The 14,575-nt window shown below is 51.4% G+C and overlaps 1 protein-coding gene across 1 annotated transcript in view; it reads left to right on the forward strand.

Annotated features, from left to right (window-relative positions):
• The window catches only part of comp (cartilage oligomeric matrix protein), a 102,673-nt gene that overhangs the window by 41,818 nt on the left and 46,280 nt on the right, over nt 1-14,575 (forward strand). Inside the window, exons 2-7 of the mRNA XM_072482428.1 lie at nt 5,319-5,398; nt 7,073-7,124; nt 8,551-8,723; nt 9,577-9,714; nt 10,181-10,258; nt 14,139-14,291. Coding sequence (XP_072338529.1) covers nt 5,319-5,398; nt 7,073-7,124; nt 8,551-8,723; nt 9,577-9,714; nt 10,181-10,258; nt 14,139-14,291 — 674 coding nt within the window. The remainder of the gene's footprint in view (nt 1-5,318; nt 5,399-7,072; nt 7,125-8,550; nt 8,724-9,576; nt 9,715-10,180; nt 10,259-14,138; nt 14,292-14,575) is intronic.

Genomic DNA, 14,575 nt, shown 5'->3' on the forward strand with positions numbered 1-14,575 from the left:
GGAGCGGGGGGAAGGGGGATACTGAATGACAGTGTTAGGGAGCGGGGGAAGGGGGTTACTGAATGACAGTGTTAGGGAGCGAGGGATGGGGGGGTTACTGAATGACAGTGTGAGGGAGCGGGGGGAAGGGGGATACTGAATGACAGTGTTAGGGAGCGAGGGATGGGGGGGGTTACTGAATGACAGTGTTAAGGAGCGGGGGGGCGTTACTGAATGACAGTTTTAGGGAGCGGGGGAGGGGGTTACTGAATGACAGTGTTAGGGAGCGAGGGATGGGGGGGTTACTGAATGACAGTGTGAGGGAGCGGGGGGAAGGGGGATACTGAATGACAGTGTTAGGGAGCGAGGGATGGGGGGGTTACTGAATGACAGTGTGAGGGAGCGGGGGGTAGGGGGATACTGAATGACAGTGTTAGGGAGCGGGGGGTGGGGGGTTACTGGAGGAGAATGTTAGGGAGCGGGGGAGGGGGTTTACTGAATGACAGTGTTAAGGAGCGGGGGGGCGTTACTGAATGACAGTGTTAGGGAGCGGGGGAGGGGGTTTACTGAATGACAGTGTTAGGGAGCGGGGGAGGGGGTTTACTGAATGACAGTGTTAGGGAGCGGGGGAGGGGGTTTACTGAATGACAGTGTTAGGGAGCGGGGGAGGGGGTTTACTGAATGACAGTGTTAGGGAGCGGGGGAGGGGGTTTACTGAATGACAGTGTTAAGGAGCGGGGGGGCGTTACTGAATGACAGTGTTAGGGAGCGGGGGAGGGGGTTACTGAATGACAGTGTTAGGGAGCAGGGGGAGGGGGTTTACTGAATGACAGTGTTAGGGAGCGGGGGAGGTTACTGAATGACAGTGTTAGGGAGCGGGGGGGTGAGGGGGTTACTGAATGAGTGTTAGGGAGCGGGGGGGGGGGTGTTACTGAATGACAGTGTTAGGGAGCGGGGGGGAGGGGTGTTACTGATTGACAGTGTTAGGGAGCGTGGGGGGGTGTTACTGAATGACAGTGTTAGGGAGCGGGGGGAGGGGGGTTACTGAATGACAGTGTGAGGGAGCGGGGGGAGGGGGGGGTTACTGAATGACAGTGTTAGGGAGCGGGGGGAGGGGTGTTACTGAATGACAGTGTTAGGGAGCGGGGGGAGGGGTGTTACTGAATGACAGTGTTAGGGAGCGGGGGGAGGGGTGTTACTGAATGACAGTGTTAGGGAGCAGGGGGGCGGTTACTGAATGACAGTGTTAGGGAGGGGGGGTTACTGAATGACAGTGTGAGGGAGCGGGGGGAGGGGGGGGTTACTGAATGACAGTGTTAGGGAGCGGGGGGAGGGGTGTTACTGAATGACAGTGTTAGGGAGCGGGGGGGGGGTTACTGAATGACAGTGTTAGGGAGCGGGGGGAGGGGGGTTACTGGATGACTGTGTTAGGGAGCGGGGGGAGGGGGTTTACTGAATGACAGTGTTAGGGAGCGGGGGGAGGGGGGTTACTGAATGACAGTGTTAGGGAGCGGGGGAGGGGGGTTACTGAATGACAGTGTTAGGGAGCGGGGGGAGGGGGTTACTGAATGACAGTGTTGGGGAGCGGGGGGGAGGGGGTTACTGAATGACAGTGTTAGGGAGCGGGGGGGGGTTACTGAATGACAGTGTTAGGGAGCGGGGAGAGGGGGTTACTGAATGACAGTGTTAGGGAGCGGGGGGTAGGGGTGTTACTGAATGACAGTGTTAGGGAGCGGGTGGGGGAGGGGGTTACTGAATGACAGTGTTAGGGAGGGAGGAGGAGGCGGATTACTGAATGACAGTGTTAGGGAGGGAGGAGGAGGGGGGTTACTGAATGACAGTGTTAGGGAGCCGGGGGGGAGGGGGTTACTGAATGACAGTGTTAGGGAGCGGGGGGAGGGGTTACTGAATGACAGTGTTAAGGAGCGGGGGTAGGGGGGGTTATTGAATGACAGTGTTAGGGAGCGGATGGAGGAGGGGGTTACTAAATGACAGTGTTAGGGAGCGGAGGGAGGGGGTTACTGAATGACAGTGTAAGGGAGCGGGGGGGAGGGCGGTTACTGAATGACTGTGTTAGGGAGCGGGGGGGGGCGGTTACTGAATGTTAGGGAGCGGGGGAGGGTGGTTACTGAATGACAGTGTTAGGGAGCGGGCGGGAGGGGGTTACTGAATGACTGTGTTAGGGAGCGGGGTTACTGAATGACAGTGTTAGGGAGCGGGGGGGGGTTACTGAATGACAGTGTTAGGGAGCGGGGGGAAGGGGTTACTGAATGACAGTGTTAGGGAGCGGGTTTACTGAATGACAGTATTAGGGAGCGGGGGGGGGCTTTACTGAATGACGGTGTTAGGGAGCGGGGCGGAGGGGGGTTACTGAATGACTGTGTTAGGGAGCGGGGGGGGTTACTGAATGTTAGGGAGCGGGGGAGGTTGGTTACTGAATGACAGTGTTAGGGAGCGGGCGGGAGGAGGTTACTGAATGACTGTGTTAGGGAGCGGGGGGGGTTACTGAATGACAGTGTTAGGGTGCGAGGGGAAGGGGGTTACTGAATGACTGTGTTAGGGAGCAAGGCGGGAGGGGGGTTACTGAATGACAGTGTTAGGGAGCGGGGGGGGTTACTAAATGACAGTGTTAGCGAGCGGGGGTGAGGGGTTTACTGAACGACAGTGTTAGGGAGCGGGGGTGGTTACTAAATGACAGTGTTAGAGAGCGGGGGGGAGGGGTTTACTGAACAACAGTGTTAGGGAGCGGGGGGGGGGGGGTTACTGAATGACAGTGTTAGGGAGCGGGGGGTTACTAAATGACAGTGTTAGGGAGCGGGAGGGTAGGGGGGTTACTGAATGACAGTGTTAGGGAGCGGGGGGAGGGGGGGGTTACTGAATGACAGTGTTAGGGTGCGGGGGGAGGGGGGGTTACTGAATGACAGTGTTAGGGAGCGGGGGGGAGGGTGGTTACTGAATGACAGTGTTAGGGAGCGGGGGGAGGGGGTTACTGAATGACAGTGTGAGGGAGCGGGGGGGGGGGGGGTTTACTGAATGACAGTGTTAGGGAGCGGGAGGAGGGGGGGTTACTGAATGACAGTGTTAGGGAGCGGGAGGAGGGGGGGTTACTGAATGACAGTGTTAGGGAGCGGGGGGAGGGGGGGTTACTGAATGACAGTGTTAGGGTGCGGGGGGAGGGGGGGGTTACTGAATGACAGTGTTAGGGTGTTAGGGAGCGGTGGGGGGATTACTGAATGACAGTGTTCGGGAGCGGGGGGGAGGGGGTTTACTGAATGACAGTGTTAGGGAGCGGGAGGAGGGGGGGTTACTGAATGACAGTGTTAGGGAGCGGGGGGAGGGGGGGGTTACTGAATGACAGTGTTAGGGTGCGGGGGGAGGGGGGGTTACTGAATGACAGTGTTAGGAAGCGGGGGGGAGGGTGGTTACTGAATGACAGTGTTAGGGAGCGGGGGGAGGGGGTTACTGAATGACAGTGTGAGGGAGCGGGGGGGGGGCTTTACTGAATGACAGTGTTAGGGAGTGGGGGGAGGATGTCATGATATCCACATTAACATATCATGGTGCAGTCACACACACACACTGATGGACAGGTAGTTGGACCAACCAACACACTCACAACATCACAGCCAATCACCAGTGAGAGCACACGCACTATAAAACAGGGAACACCACAGTTCCCGCCCATTCTACCAGGAGATAGCTCAGAGCACAGAGCTCACAGCGTGCCACTCAGACATACACCATGTGCTGAGTTCCTCACTAAGATAGTGCTAGGGCTGGGTCCACAGGTTAGCTGGTATAGTACGAACCACAGCCAGAAGTTAATAGTTATTATTGTACAGAATAATAAGACATAGTTGTACCATCCACGACCGTGTTGGTTTGTTCATGTATCGGAACACCCAACACGACATGATACCAGAACTGGAAACTCGCCAGCAACTGTGAGACCTACCTGCACCTCTTCAGAGATCCGCCATCCTGCGCCCTGGACACCATTAGCCCGCCGCAGCCGCTCCGAATCGCTGGAAATCTCGGCGTCAACTGGAAGCTGTTTAAACAGCGCTTCCAGCTCTTCCTAGAAGCCACAGACAGGGAGAATGCATCGGACACCAGGAAAATCGCCCTCCTCCTCTCCACGGCGGGGCAACACGCCTTCCACATCTACAACTCCCTGGCATTCGCGGAAGGCGAGGACAAGACGAAGTACAAGACGGTCCTTCTAAAATTTGAGGAACACTGCAACGTGGAAGTTAATGAGAGCTTCGAGGGGTACCTCTTCCAGCAGCGCATGCAGGGTAAGGATGAGCCTTTTCAATCTTATCTGGCACACCTCCGTATCCTCGCGCAGTCCTGCGGCTATGAGGCCACCTCCGACTCCATGATTTGGGATCAGATAGCTTTTGGGGTCACCTCGGACACCCTACGCCAGCAGCTCCTCAAAATAAAGCGCCTCACCCTAGCCACCGCCATCGAAACCTGCATCCTCCACGAAAACGCGACCAGCCGGTACTCCCAATCTCAGGCGGTCAACCCGAATTCGTCGCCCACCTAATAGACTGGACTTATGAGCCTCTTTGCACATTGGACTCACTGCATTGTTTTGCAATACTGTTAACGTGTTTCTTTCTTGTCGTTCCAGGAGTTCTCTTTCGATAGTTGATGATTGCATTAGTTTTGTTCGTGGCACAACCTCGTTGCTCTGTTGCACCTGACACCTTCCTATGTATATAGTTTAGCCTCATGTACATGTTGTAATTATTGCACACACATACTCAGATGCACTCAGTAAACATCAATATTTATTACCATGTTGGCACATATCCTTGTGAAAAGGGAGGATGTCATGATATCCACATTAATATATCATGGTGCAATCACACACACACACTGATGGACAGGTAGATGGACCAACCAACACACACACAACATCACAGCCAATCACCAGTGAGAGCACACGCACTCTAAAACAGGGAACACCACAGTTCCCGCCCATTCTACCAGGAGATAGCTCAGAGCACAGAGCTCACAGCGTGCCACTCAGACATACACCATGTGCTGAGTGCCTCACTAAGATAGTGCTAGGGCTGGGTCCACAGGTTAGCTGGTGAAGTACGAACCACAGCCAGAAGTTAATACTTATTATTGTACAGAATAATAAAACAGAGTTGTACCATCTACAACTCTGTTGGTTCGTTTGTGTATCGGAACACCCAACACGACAAAGGGGGGTTACTGAATGACAGTTTTGGGGAATTGGATCAACATCAGACACTGTGTGTTCGAGTGCCATTGGTTTCTGTGACTGAGGCTGTATCTTTATTCTCTGAATTTCAAAGATATTGGCAGCAAAATGCTCTCTCAGATGATGGAAACAAACCAGGAACTGGCAGAAATCAAGCAGCTCCTAAAACTGCAGGTACATGAGGCGAATAGCATGCCGGCGTTTCTCGAGCTCCTCCTGCCCTTTCCTCCTGCGGGTCCTAATAGTGACAGACATTCCTCACATTGCAAACAGTGACCCAGAGTAACCTTCTGAGTAGCTCATTCAACCTGACCCCCCCCTCAAAGTCTAACCCTGAATACCCCAGCTGAACTTGACCCTGACATGTTGACCATAACCTCCCTCAGTTCCTACTCTGCGACTCTGGAAACCATTTTATTACTTAATGTCTGTGAACCATAATATTTGAATTATGCAGTACATTTTTTATTTTGAATTGGTCATGACTCTGAGCACACCCTGATATCATTAAACAGCAAGGGAGAGGTTAACGTTCCCATCACTTAGTTTTATAATGTACCTTCTGTGTGTGAAAGAGAGATGCAGATTAACCTCCCTCTACACCGTCCCCGTCAAATACTCCCAGGAATGGTAGAGCACAGGGTTAGCTACCGAGTATTTTTGTTATAAATTTAGGGTACTCAATTCCTTTTATGTCCAATTAAAGGGCAATTTAGCATTGCAAATCCACCTACCCTGCGCATCTTTGGATTGTGGGGGTGAGACCCACACAGACACGGGGAGAATGTACAAACTCCACACAGACAGTGACCCGGAGCCGGGATTGAACCCAGGTCCTCAGCACCGTGAGGCAGCAGTGCTAACCACTGTGCCACCATGCCGGGTTCGGTACAGAGTAAAGCTCTCTCCACACTGTCCCCATCAAACACTCTCAGGAAGGGACAGCACAGTGGCTCAGTGGTTAGCACTGTTGCCTCACTGGTTAGCACTGTTGCCTTACTGCGCTGAGGTCCCGGGTTCGATCACATTAAACACTCCCAGGATAGGTACAGCATGGTGGCACAGTGATTAGCACTGCGCCTCACAGCTCCAGGCACCTGGGTCCAATTCTGGCCTCGGGTGACTGGCTGTGTGGCGTCTGCACGTTCTCCCCTTGTCGGTGTGGGTTTCCTCCGGGTGCTCCGGTTTCCTCCAACAGTCCAAAGATGTGCAGGTTAGGTGGACTGGCCATGCTAAATTGCCTCTTAGTGTCCAAAAGGTTTGGTCGGTTTACTGGGTTTACGGGGATAGTGTGGCGGCGTGGGCTTAAGTAGGCTGCTCTTTCCAAGGGCCGGTGCAGACTCGATGGCCCGAATGGCCTCCTTCTGCATTGTAAATTCTATGATTCTACACTATCCCCATCAAACACTCCCAGGACAGGTACAGCACAGGGTTAGATACAGAGTAAAGCTCCCTCTACACTGTCCCCAGCAAACACTCCCAGGACAGGTACAGCACAGGGTTAGAAACAGAGTAAAGCTCCCTCTACACTGTCCCCATCAAACACTCCCAGGACAGGTACAGCATGGGGTTAGATACAGAGTAAAGCTCCCTCTACACTGTCCCCATCAAACACTCCCAGGACAGGTACTGCACGGGGTCAGATACAGAGTAAAGCTCCCTCTACACTGACCCCATCAAACACTCCCAGGACAGGTACAGCACGGGGTTAGATACAGAGTAAAGCTCCCTCTACACTGTCCCCATCAAACACTCCCAGGACAGATACAGCACTGGGTTTGATCTGGAGACTTCTTGAAGTTGTGTATCATTGTTTTCTTTTACTAACACAGTTCTACCTCCTCACAGATAAAGGAGATCATCTTTCTGAAGAATACACTGGCAGAGTGTAATTTCTGTGGTGAGTACATTGCTGGGGAAACAACAGGAACCCAAGAAACACAATGTGCTTGGTTCGTTAATATGGCAGGATCCTATTCAAGCCAGCACACCATGTTATCTCAGTCCATCAAAGATTGGAATGCACTGTCACTTTGTCCCCCTGTTGTGGATCCCTCTCCCTGCACCAGATACCGCCCCCCGGGCTTGATCCCACACTCAGCACCAGATCCCTCTCTCCATACCTAGCCCCACTCCCTGCTGTTAGGCTATCAGACCAGACCCCACCATTTGTTAGGATATCAGACAAGCACCCCAAACTTTGTTTTCATTTGTATGACCAACATGTATCTTACGTCAAAACAAACTTTAACTTAACACAAAATGAACCACATTAACATCAAAGAAAATAGCTTTACAATTATCAGTTAAACTGTTCTTAAACACAAGGAAAAACTTACTTAATAATAATAATCTTTATTGTCACAAGTAGGCTTACATTAACACTGCAAGGGGATTACTGTGAAACGCCCCTAGTCGCCACATTACAGCACCTGTTCGGGTACACAAAGGGAGAATTCAGAATGTCCAGATTACCTTTCGGGACGTGTGGGAGGAAACCGGAGCACCCGGAGGAAACCCACGCAGGCACAGGGAGAATAGGCAAACTCCACACAGACAGTGATCCAAGCCGGGAATCGAACCTGGGACCCTGGAGCTGTGAAGCAAGAATGCTAACCACTGTGCTACTGTGCCTCCCACTATCTATACCTGCTACTAACTCCAAGGAAGCAACCCAATAGAGTTCCAATGCCACTTATAAATAAAGTTAACGGGCAGCTTGCTTAGTTGTGTAGACCTTTGGAGAAAGTTCCTTTCAAGAGCAAATTCTCTACACTTCTGCTCAATCCAGAAGAATTTGGCAAAACAGCCGTTCAACTTAAAATCCTTCTGTCTTGTCCGACTCAAATTCTATGGCAAACTGCAAAACTACAGACTGTAGCCCACCAAGATGTGACATGACCTGCTTAGCACGGAATAGAAACACACCCTCATAAATGATCTACTCTCCAGGGAATCCCCAGCAATTATAACAGTATCCCATCAGCCCTTTGTAACCAAGTAAGTGATTGGAATGAATCATGACCTCACCTTTTATGACTTCTTAATTACAGCTTTAGCAGATACACAGTCTGGATACCTTAACCTAGGTTCTTTAATAATGTCACTGCAACAAGTATATACATTCACCCAGGCTGTCAATAATATTACCGCCACAAATATAAAATATAGTATAGAACAATTTCTACATTTATTACACTGGGCTGGAACCCTGTGTTTGACTCGGTTTTGGACGTTCTGTCGCTGGATGAAGGGATGAGGGCTTCTAGGGTAAAGGCTCTGACAGGTTTGATGTATCAGGTCCTGATGACAGGTTTCATCCCCAGGTATCCAAAGTGAACGGCAGCAGCGGCCAATCACCATGTATCCTTTTGGAAGGTGTGTTCCCAATCCGTGCTTCCCTGGGGTGCTCTGCTCAGAGGCAGCTGATGGATTCCACTGTGGAGCCTGTCCCAGTGGCTTCACGGGGAATGGAACACACTGCGTCGATATAAACGAGGTGAGTACGGAAGGGGGGCCGGTTTAGCTCAGTTGGCTGGGCAGCTGGTTTGTGATGCAGAACAAGGCCAACAGCGCGGGTTGAATTCCCGTCCTGGTTAAGGTTAATAGGACGGCATGGTGGTACAGTGGTTAGCACTGCTGCCTCACAGCGCTAGGGTCCCCGGTTCAATTCCGGCCTCGGGTGACTGTCGGGTGTGTGGAGTTTGCACATTCTCCCCGTGTCTGCGTGGGTTTCCTCCGGGTGCTCCGGTTTCCTCCCACAGTCCAAAGATGTGCAAGTTGGGTGAATTGGCCATGCCAAGTTGTCCCTCAGTGTCCGGGGATGTGCAGGTTGGGTGGAGTTGCGGGGATAGGGTGGGGGAGTGGGCCTGGGTAGAGTTCAGATAGTCGGTGCGGATTCAATGGGCTAAATGGCTTTCTGTTGAACTGAAGGGATTCTATGGTTCTGAGGGAGCAGGTGGGGGTGAGGGGAGGGAAGTGACTGGGCTGGATTTCCTGGTCTTAATTGTTGTAAGCCGATGTCAGATTAGTTCATATCATAAGAAATTAACAGAACGTGGACGCCACAAACAGTAGAATCAGAATTCAGTTGTTAACTTGCTCAATCTTCCTCAAAACGCACAAAGGAAAAATTCTAATACAAAGTGACATACGTGACCAGCAAATATGAAGAACGTACAGATCTGACCAGGATTAGAAACAGAAAATAGGAGCAGGAGGAGGCCATTCGGCCCTTTAAGCTGCTCCGCCAATCATGATGATCAAAGCTGAGGTTCAGGTTAGGGTTAAACCTCTCCACCTCACCAGGGGGCACCGGAAGCTTTTGAACAAATCTTCCTCTCTTCTCCTAGTGCCAGGCACATCCGTGTTTCTCCAGGGTCCGATGCATCAACACGTCTCCTGGTTTTCAATGTGAGCCTTGCCCGACTGGTTACACTGGTCCAAGCACCCAGGGAGAGGGAGAGATGTCTGCCAGAACGCACCGGCAGGTAAGGAGTCAACAACAGACTGGGCAAGTATTCAGCACTGTGCCCTCTGCATTGGAAGCCCTGGTCCATCGCTGTCAATGCCTGCTAGTACCACCCACTCACCCAGGGCTGGACTGATACTCCCAATGCCAAAACTCTTGCTTCAAATCTTAACAGTGGGCGGAGGGAGGTGCACTTGGTTGGGGGGATGGCAAGTTTGGGTCCTGCCTCTGACAGTGGGTTGAGTTTTGTCCTGTCGTGGGGCAGCGACCCTGAGGCATGGGATGGTGGCTGTAGCTTCACTGGGATGTGGTGACTGAGTGCGAGGGTGTGTGAGAGGATGAGGGGGTGTGGGGAGTTGAGGGAGTGAGGTGTGATCGGGGGAGGGGTGGTGATGGAGGAGGGGGGTGGGGGTGGGGGTTGGTGAGAGGGGGTGTGTGTGTAATACCGTTAACCTGTCACAGACCCTCACTCACTCTCTTTGCAGATTTGCAGTGACATCAATGAATGTGCGAACGGTAACAACGGCGGCTGTGATCCAAATTCTGACTGTATCAACACTCCGGTAAGAGCCAGTATCGATGTCGCTCTGTCTGTGCTCGAACATTTACAGGCCTGGATGGGGCGGAACCACCCAGAAATCATTGAACGGGAAATGCCAGAGAGCATTGAAGAATTGTGTTGTGTGTGCGAGTGTGGATGTGAGGACTGAGTGGAGTGAGTGTGAGGGCTGAGTGTGAGGGCTGGGTGTGAGTTCTGGGTGTGAAGGCTGGGTGTGAGTTCTGGGTATGAGTTCTGGGTGTGAGGATGTGATTGTCAGTGAGCCTGAGTTTTGATGAGGGGGCGGAGGTCAGGAAATCATTGGAAGAATGCACTTGGATGGTTGGGAAAATCTCCCAGGGCCAACCAAGGAGTGGGAACAGGTCCCTGGAAGTGCAGGCTGGTCTGCAGGGAGAGGCCACCTGGCTGAGGTTGTTATGGGGATAGGGGGATCATTAACAGCAATTTTGCACAGGTACAGAGTTTCAGAGAGGGTCAGTACCAACAATGAGGTAAGGCACACACAGAGAGAGATGATTGGTGTCTGTATACAACAAGCAACAGGAAATGCAGTTTCCAAGCAGGAAGACCCATAGCTGCCATTGGAAGGAGGTGTAATGTAATGGGATCGCTATCTGGAAGCCCTGCTGCTGAGGCCAGTAACTTGGCTGTTTTCTCCCAGGAGGTCAAGCAGGGGAAGGGGGTTGACACCCATTGAGGCTTGAAAGCTGCAAAGGGAAATGGGTGCCCTACATTGAGAGACTGCCTACGTCCAGCCAGGCGAGAATGAGAGAGAAGAATTTCAGCAACCACATGGGAATGTGACTGAAAGATGGGACCCTCAGTCTCACGGCTGGCACTAACTCGGCCCACCACTCCGCCAGCAGGCCATCATTATTGGTCAGCCCTCCCAGTAGGCCATCATTATTGGTCAGCTCCCCCATCAAGGCATCATTATTGGTCAGCCCCCCCCAGCAGGCCATCATTATTGCTGAGCTCCCTCATCAAGGCATCATTATTGCTGAGCTCCCTCATCAGGCCATCATTATTGGTCAGCTCCCTCATCATTGGTCAGCTCCCTCATCAGGCCATCATTATTGATCAGCTCCCTCATTAGACCATCATTATTGGTCAGCCCTCCCAGTAGGCCATCATTATTGGTCAGCTCCCTCATCAAGGCATCATTATTGGTCAGCCCCCCCCCCCCCCCCCCCCCCCCCCCCCCCCCAGTGGGCCATCATTATTGGTCAGCTCCCTCATCAAGGCATCATTATTGGTCAGCCCCCGCAGTGGGCCATCATTATTGGTCAGCTCCCTCATCAAGGCATCATTATTGATCAGCTCCCTCATCAGGCCATTATTATTCATCATCTCCTTCATCAGGCCATCATTATTGGTCAGCTCCCTCATCAGAGCATCGCTATTGGTCAGCCACCTCCAGCAGGCCATCATTATTGGTCAGCTCCCTCATCAGGCCATCATTATTGATCAGCTCCCTCATCAGGCCATCATTATTGATCAGCTCCCTCATCAGGTCATCATTATTGGTCAGCTCCCTCATCAGGCCTGTCGTTAATTGGGCACATTGCGTAAGATACCCACGAATGTCCTGCTTTCCACACTTGCGGTCAAGTGATCCAGGAATAACCCTGGCATAGGATCTCAAGCCAAGGCAGCACGGCGACACAGTGGTTAGCATTACAGCTTGCTGGCTCCGAGGTCCCAGTTTCGATGCTGGCTCTGGGTCACTGTCCATGTGGAGTTTGCATATTCTCCCCGTGTTTGCGTGGGTTTCACCCCCACAATCCAAAGATGTGCTGTGTAGGTGGATTGGCCATGCCAAATTGCCCATTAATTGGAAAAAAATGAATTGGGTACTCTAAATTTATTTTTAAAAAGGATCTCAAGCCAATCGGAAATCCAGCCCAAATGGCCACAGACTTAGTAATAAAAGGGCTGGGTTACCTGAACAGCGATAGGGCAAGGCAGCGAGGATTCTATCTTCAATTCTCTACCTTGAAGCCAAATAAGAAAGTTTCAAACTGTTTTCAGACTGCAGCCTGACCTCCGAGCTCACCAACTGAAACCTGAACTTCCATCAGCCTCAACTAACCTGAATCTTTGAGCAGCAAGAAATTCTCCTGTTTGTATTCCAGATGGCTGAGGAACTAAATAAGTACTTTGCGTCAGTCTTCACAGTAGAAGACATGAGTAATATCCCAACAATTCAGGAGAGTCAGGGGGCAGAGTTGAATATGGTAGCCATCACAAAGGAGAAAGTGCGAGAGAAACTAAGAGGTCTAAAAATTGATAAGTCTCCGGGCCCAGATGGGCTACATCCTAGAGTTCTAAAGGAGATAGCTGAAGAAATAGTGGAGGCGTTAGTTATGATCTTTCAAAAGTCACTGGAGTCAGGAAAAGTCCCAGAGGTTTGGAAAATCACTGTTGTAACCCCCCTGTTCAAGAAGGGAACAAGGAAAAAGATGGAAAATTATAGGCCAATTAGCCTAACCTCGGTTGTTGGCAAGATTCTAGAATCCATTGTTAAGGATGAGATTTCTAAATTCTTGGAAGTGCAGGGTCGGATTAGGACAAGTCAGCATGGATTTAGTAAGGGGAGGTCGTGCCTGACAAACCTGTTAAAGTTCTTTGAAGAGATAACAAATAGGTTAGACCAAGGAGAGCCAATGGATGTTATCTATCTTGACTTCCAAAAGGCCTTTGATAAGGTGCCTCACGGGAGACTGCTGAGTAAAATAAGGGCCCATGGTATTCGAGGCAAGGTACTAACATGGATTGACGATTGGCTGTCAGGCAGAAGGCAGAGAGTTGGGATAAAAGGTTCTTTTTCGGAATGGCAACCGGTGACGAGTGGTGTCCCGCAGGGTTCAGTGTTGGGACCACAGCTGTTCTCTTTATATATTAACGATCTAGATGACGGGACTGGGGGCATTCTGACTAAGTTTGCCGATGAGACAAAGATAGGTGGAGGGGCAGGTAGTATTGAGGAGGTGGGGAGGCTGCAGAAAGATTTAGACAGTTTAGGAGAGTGGTCCAAGAAATGGCTGATGAAATTCAACGTGGGCAAGTGCGAGGTCTTTCACTTTGGAAAAAATAATAGAGGCATGGACTATTTTCTAAACGGTGACAAAATTCATAATGCTGAAGTGCAAAGGGACTTGGGAGTCCTAGTCCAGGATTCTCTAAAGGTAAACTTGCAGGTTGAGTCCGTAATTAAGAAAGCAAATGCAATGTTGTCATTTATCTCACGAGGCTTGGAATATAAAAGCAGGGATGTACTTCTGAAGCTTTATAAAGCATTAGTTAGGCCCCATTTAGAATACTGTGAGCAATTTTGGGCCCCACACCTCAGGAAGGACATACTGGCACTGGAGCGGGTCCAGCGGAGATTCACACGGATGATCCCAGGAATGGTAGGCCTAACATACGATGAACGTCTGAGGATCCTGGGATCATATTCATTGGAGTTTAGGAGGTTGAGGGGAGATCTAATAGAAACTTACAAGATAATGAATGGCTTAGATAGGGTGGACGTAGGGAAGTTGTTTCCATTAGCAGGGGAGACTAGGACCCGGGGGCACAGCCTTAGAATAAAAGGGAGTCACTTTAGAACAGAGATGAGGAGAAATTTCTTCAGCCAGAGAGTGGTGGGTCTGTGGAATTCATTGCCACAGAGGGCGGTGGAGGCCGGGACGTTGAGTGTCTTGAAGACAAGAGTTGATAAATTCTTGATTTCTCGAGGAATTAAGGGCTATGGAGAGAGAGCGGGTAAATGGAGTTGAAATAAGCCATGATTGAATGGTGGAGTGGAGTCGATGGGCCGAATGGCCTTACTTCCGCTCCTATGTCTTATGTTGACAACAAACATCCTTCTATTTACACAGGGATCATTCCGATGTGGCTCCTGCAAACGCGGCTACATCAGAGATCAGAACCTGGGGTGTCGCAGAGAGAGGAGCTGTTCAAATGGAGCCCCAAACCCCTGCCACGAGAAAGCAGAGTGCAACGTGGGACGGGATGAGAGGATGACTTGTGTTGTAAGGAAAGATATTGATCTATTCGGAATCACCCAGGGAGAGGGAGAAAGACACCGGGGGGGCGGGGGGGGGGGGGGGGGGGGGGGCGCAGGGGAGAGAGGGGGTGGAGAGGAGATGTGGGGCAGGCGAGAGAAGGGGGAATGGTAGAGAGAGAGGGGTGTAGGGGGAGAGACAGAGGGGGGGGGCAAGGGAGAGAGATCAAGGGGGCAGGGGAGAGAGAGAGAGGGCAGGAAAGAGAGAGGGGGCAGGGGGAGAGAGGGAGAGAGAGAAAGAGAGTGAATAGG

The sequence above is a fragment of the Scyliorhinus torazame genome, chromosome 18, assembly GCF_047496885.1.
Source record: "Scyliorhinus torazame isolate Kashiwa2021f chromosome 18, sScyTor2.1, whole genome shotgun sequence".
In the NCBI taxonomy this organism is placed as follows: Eukaryota; Metazoa; Chordata; class Chondrichthyes; order Carcharhiniformes; family Scyliorhinidae; genus Scyliorhinus; species Scyliorhinus torazame.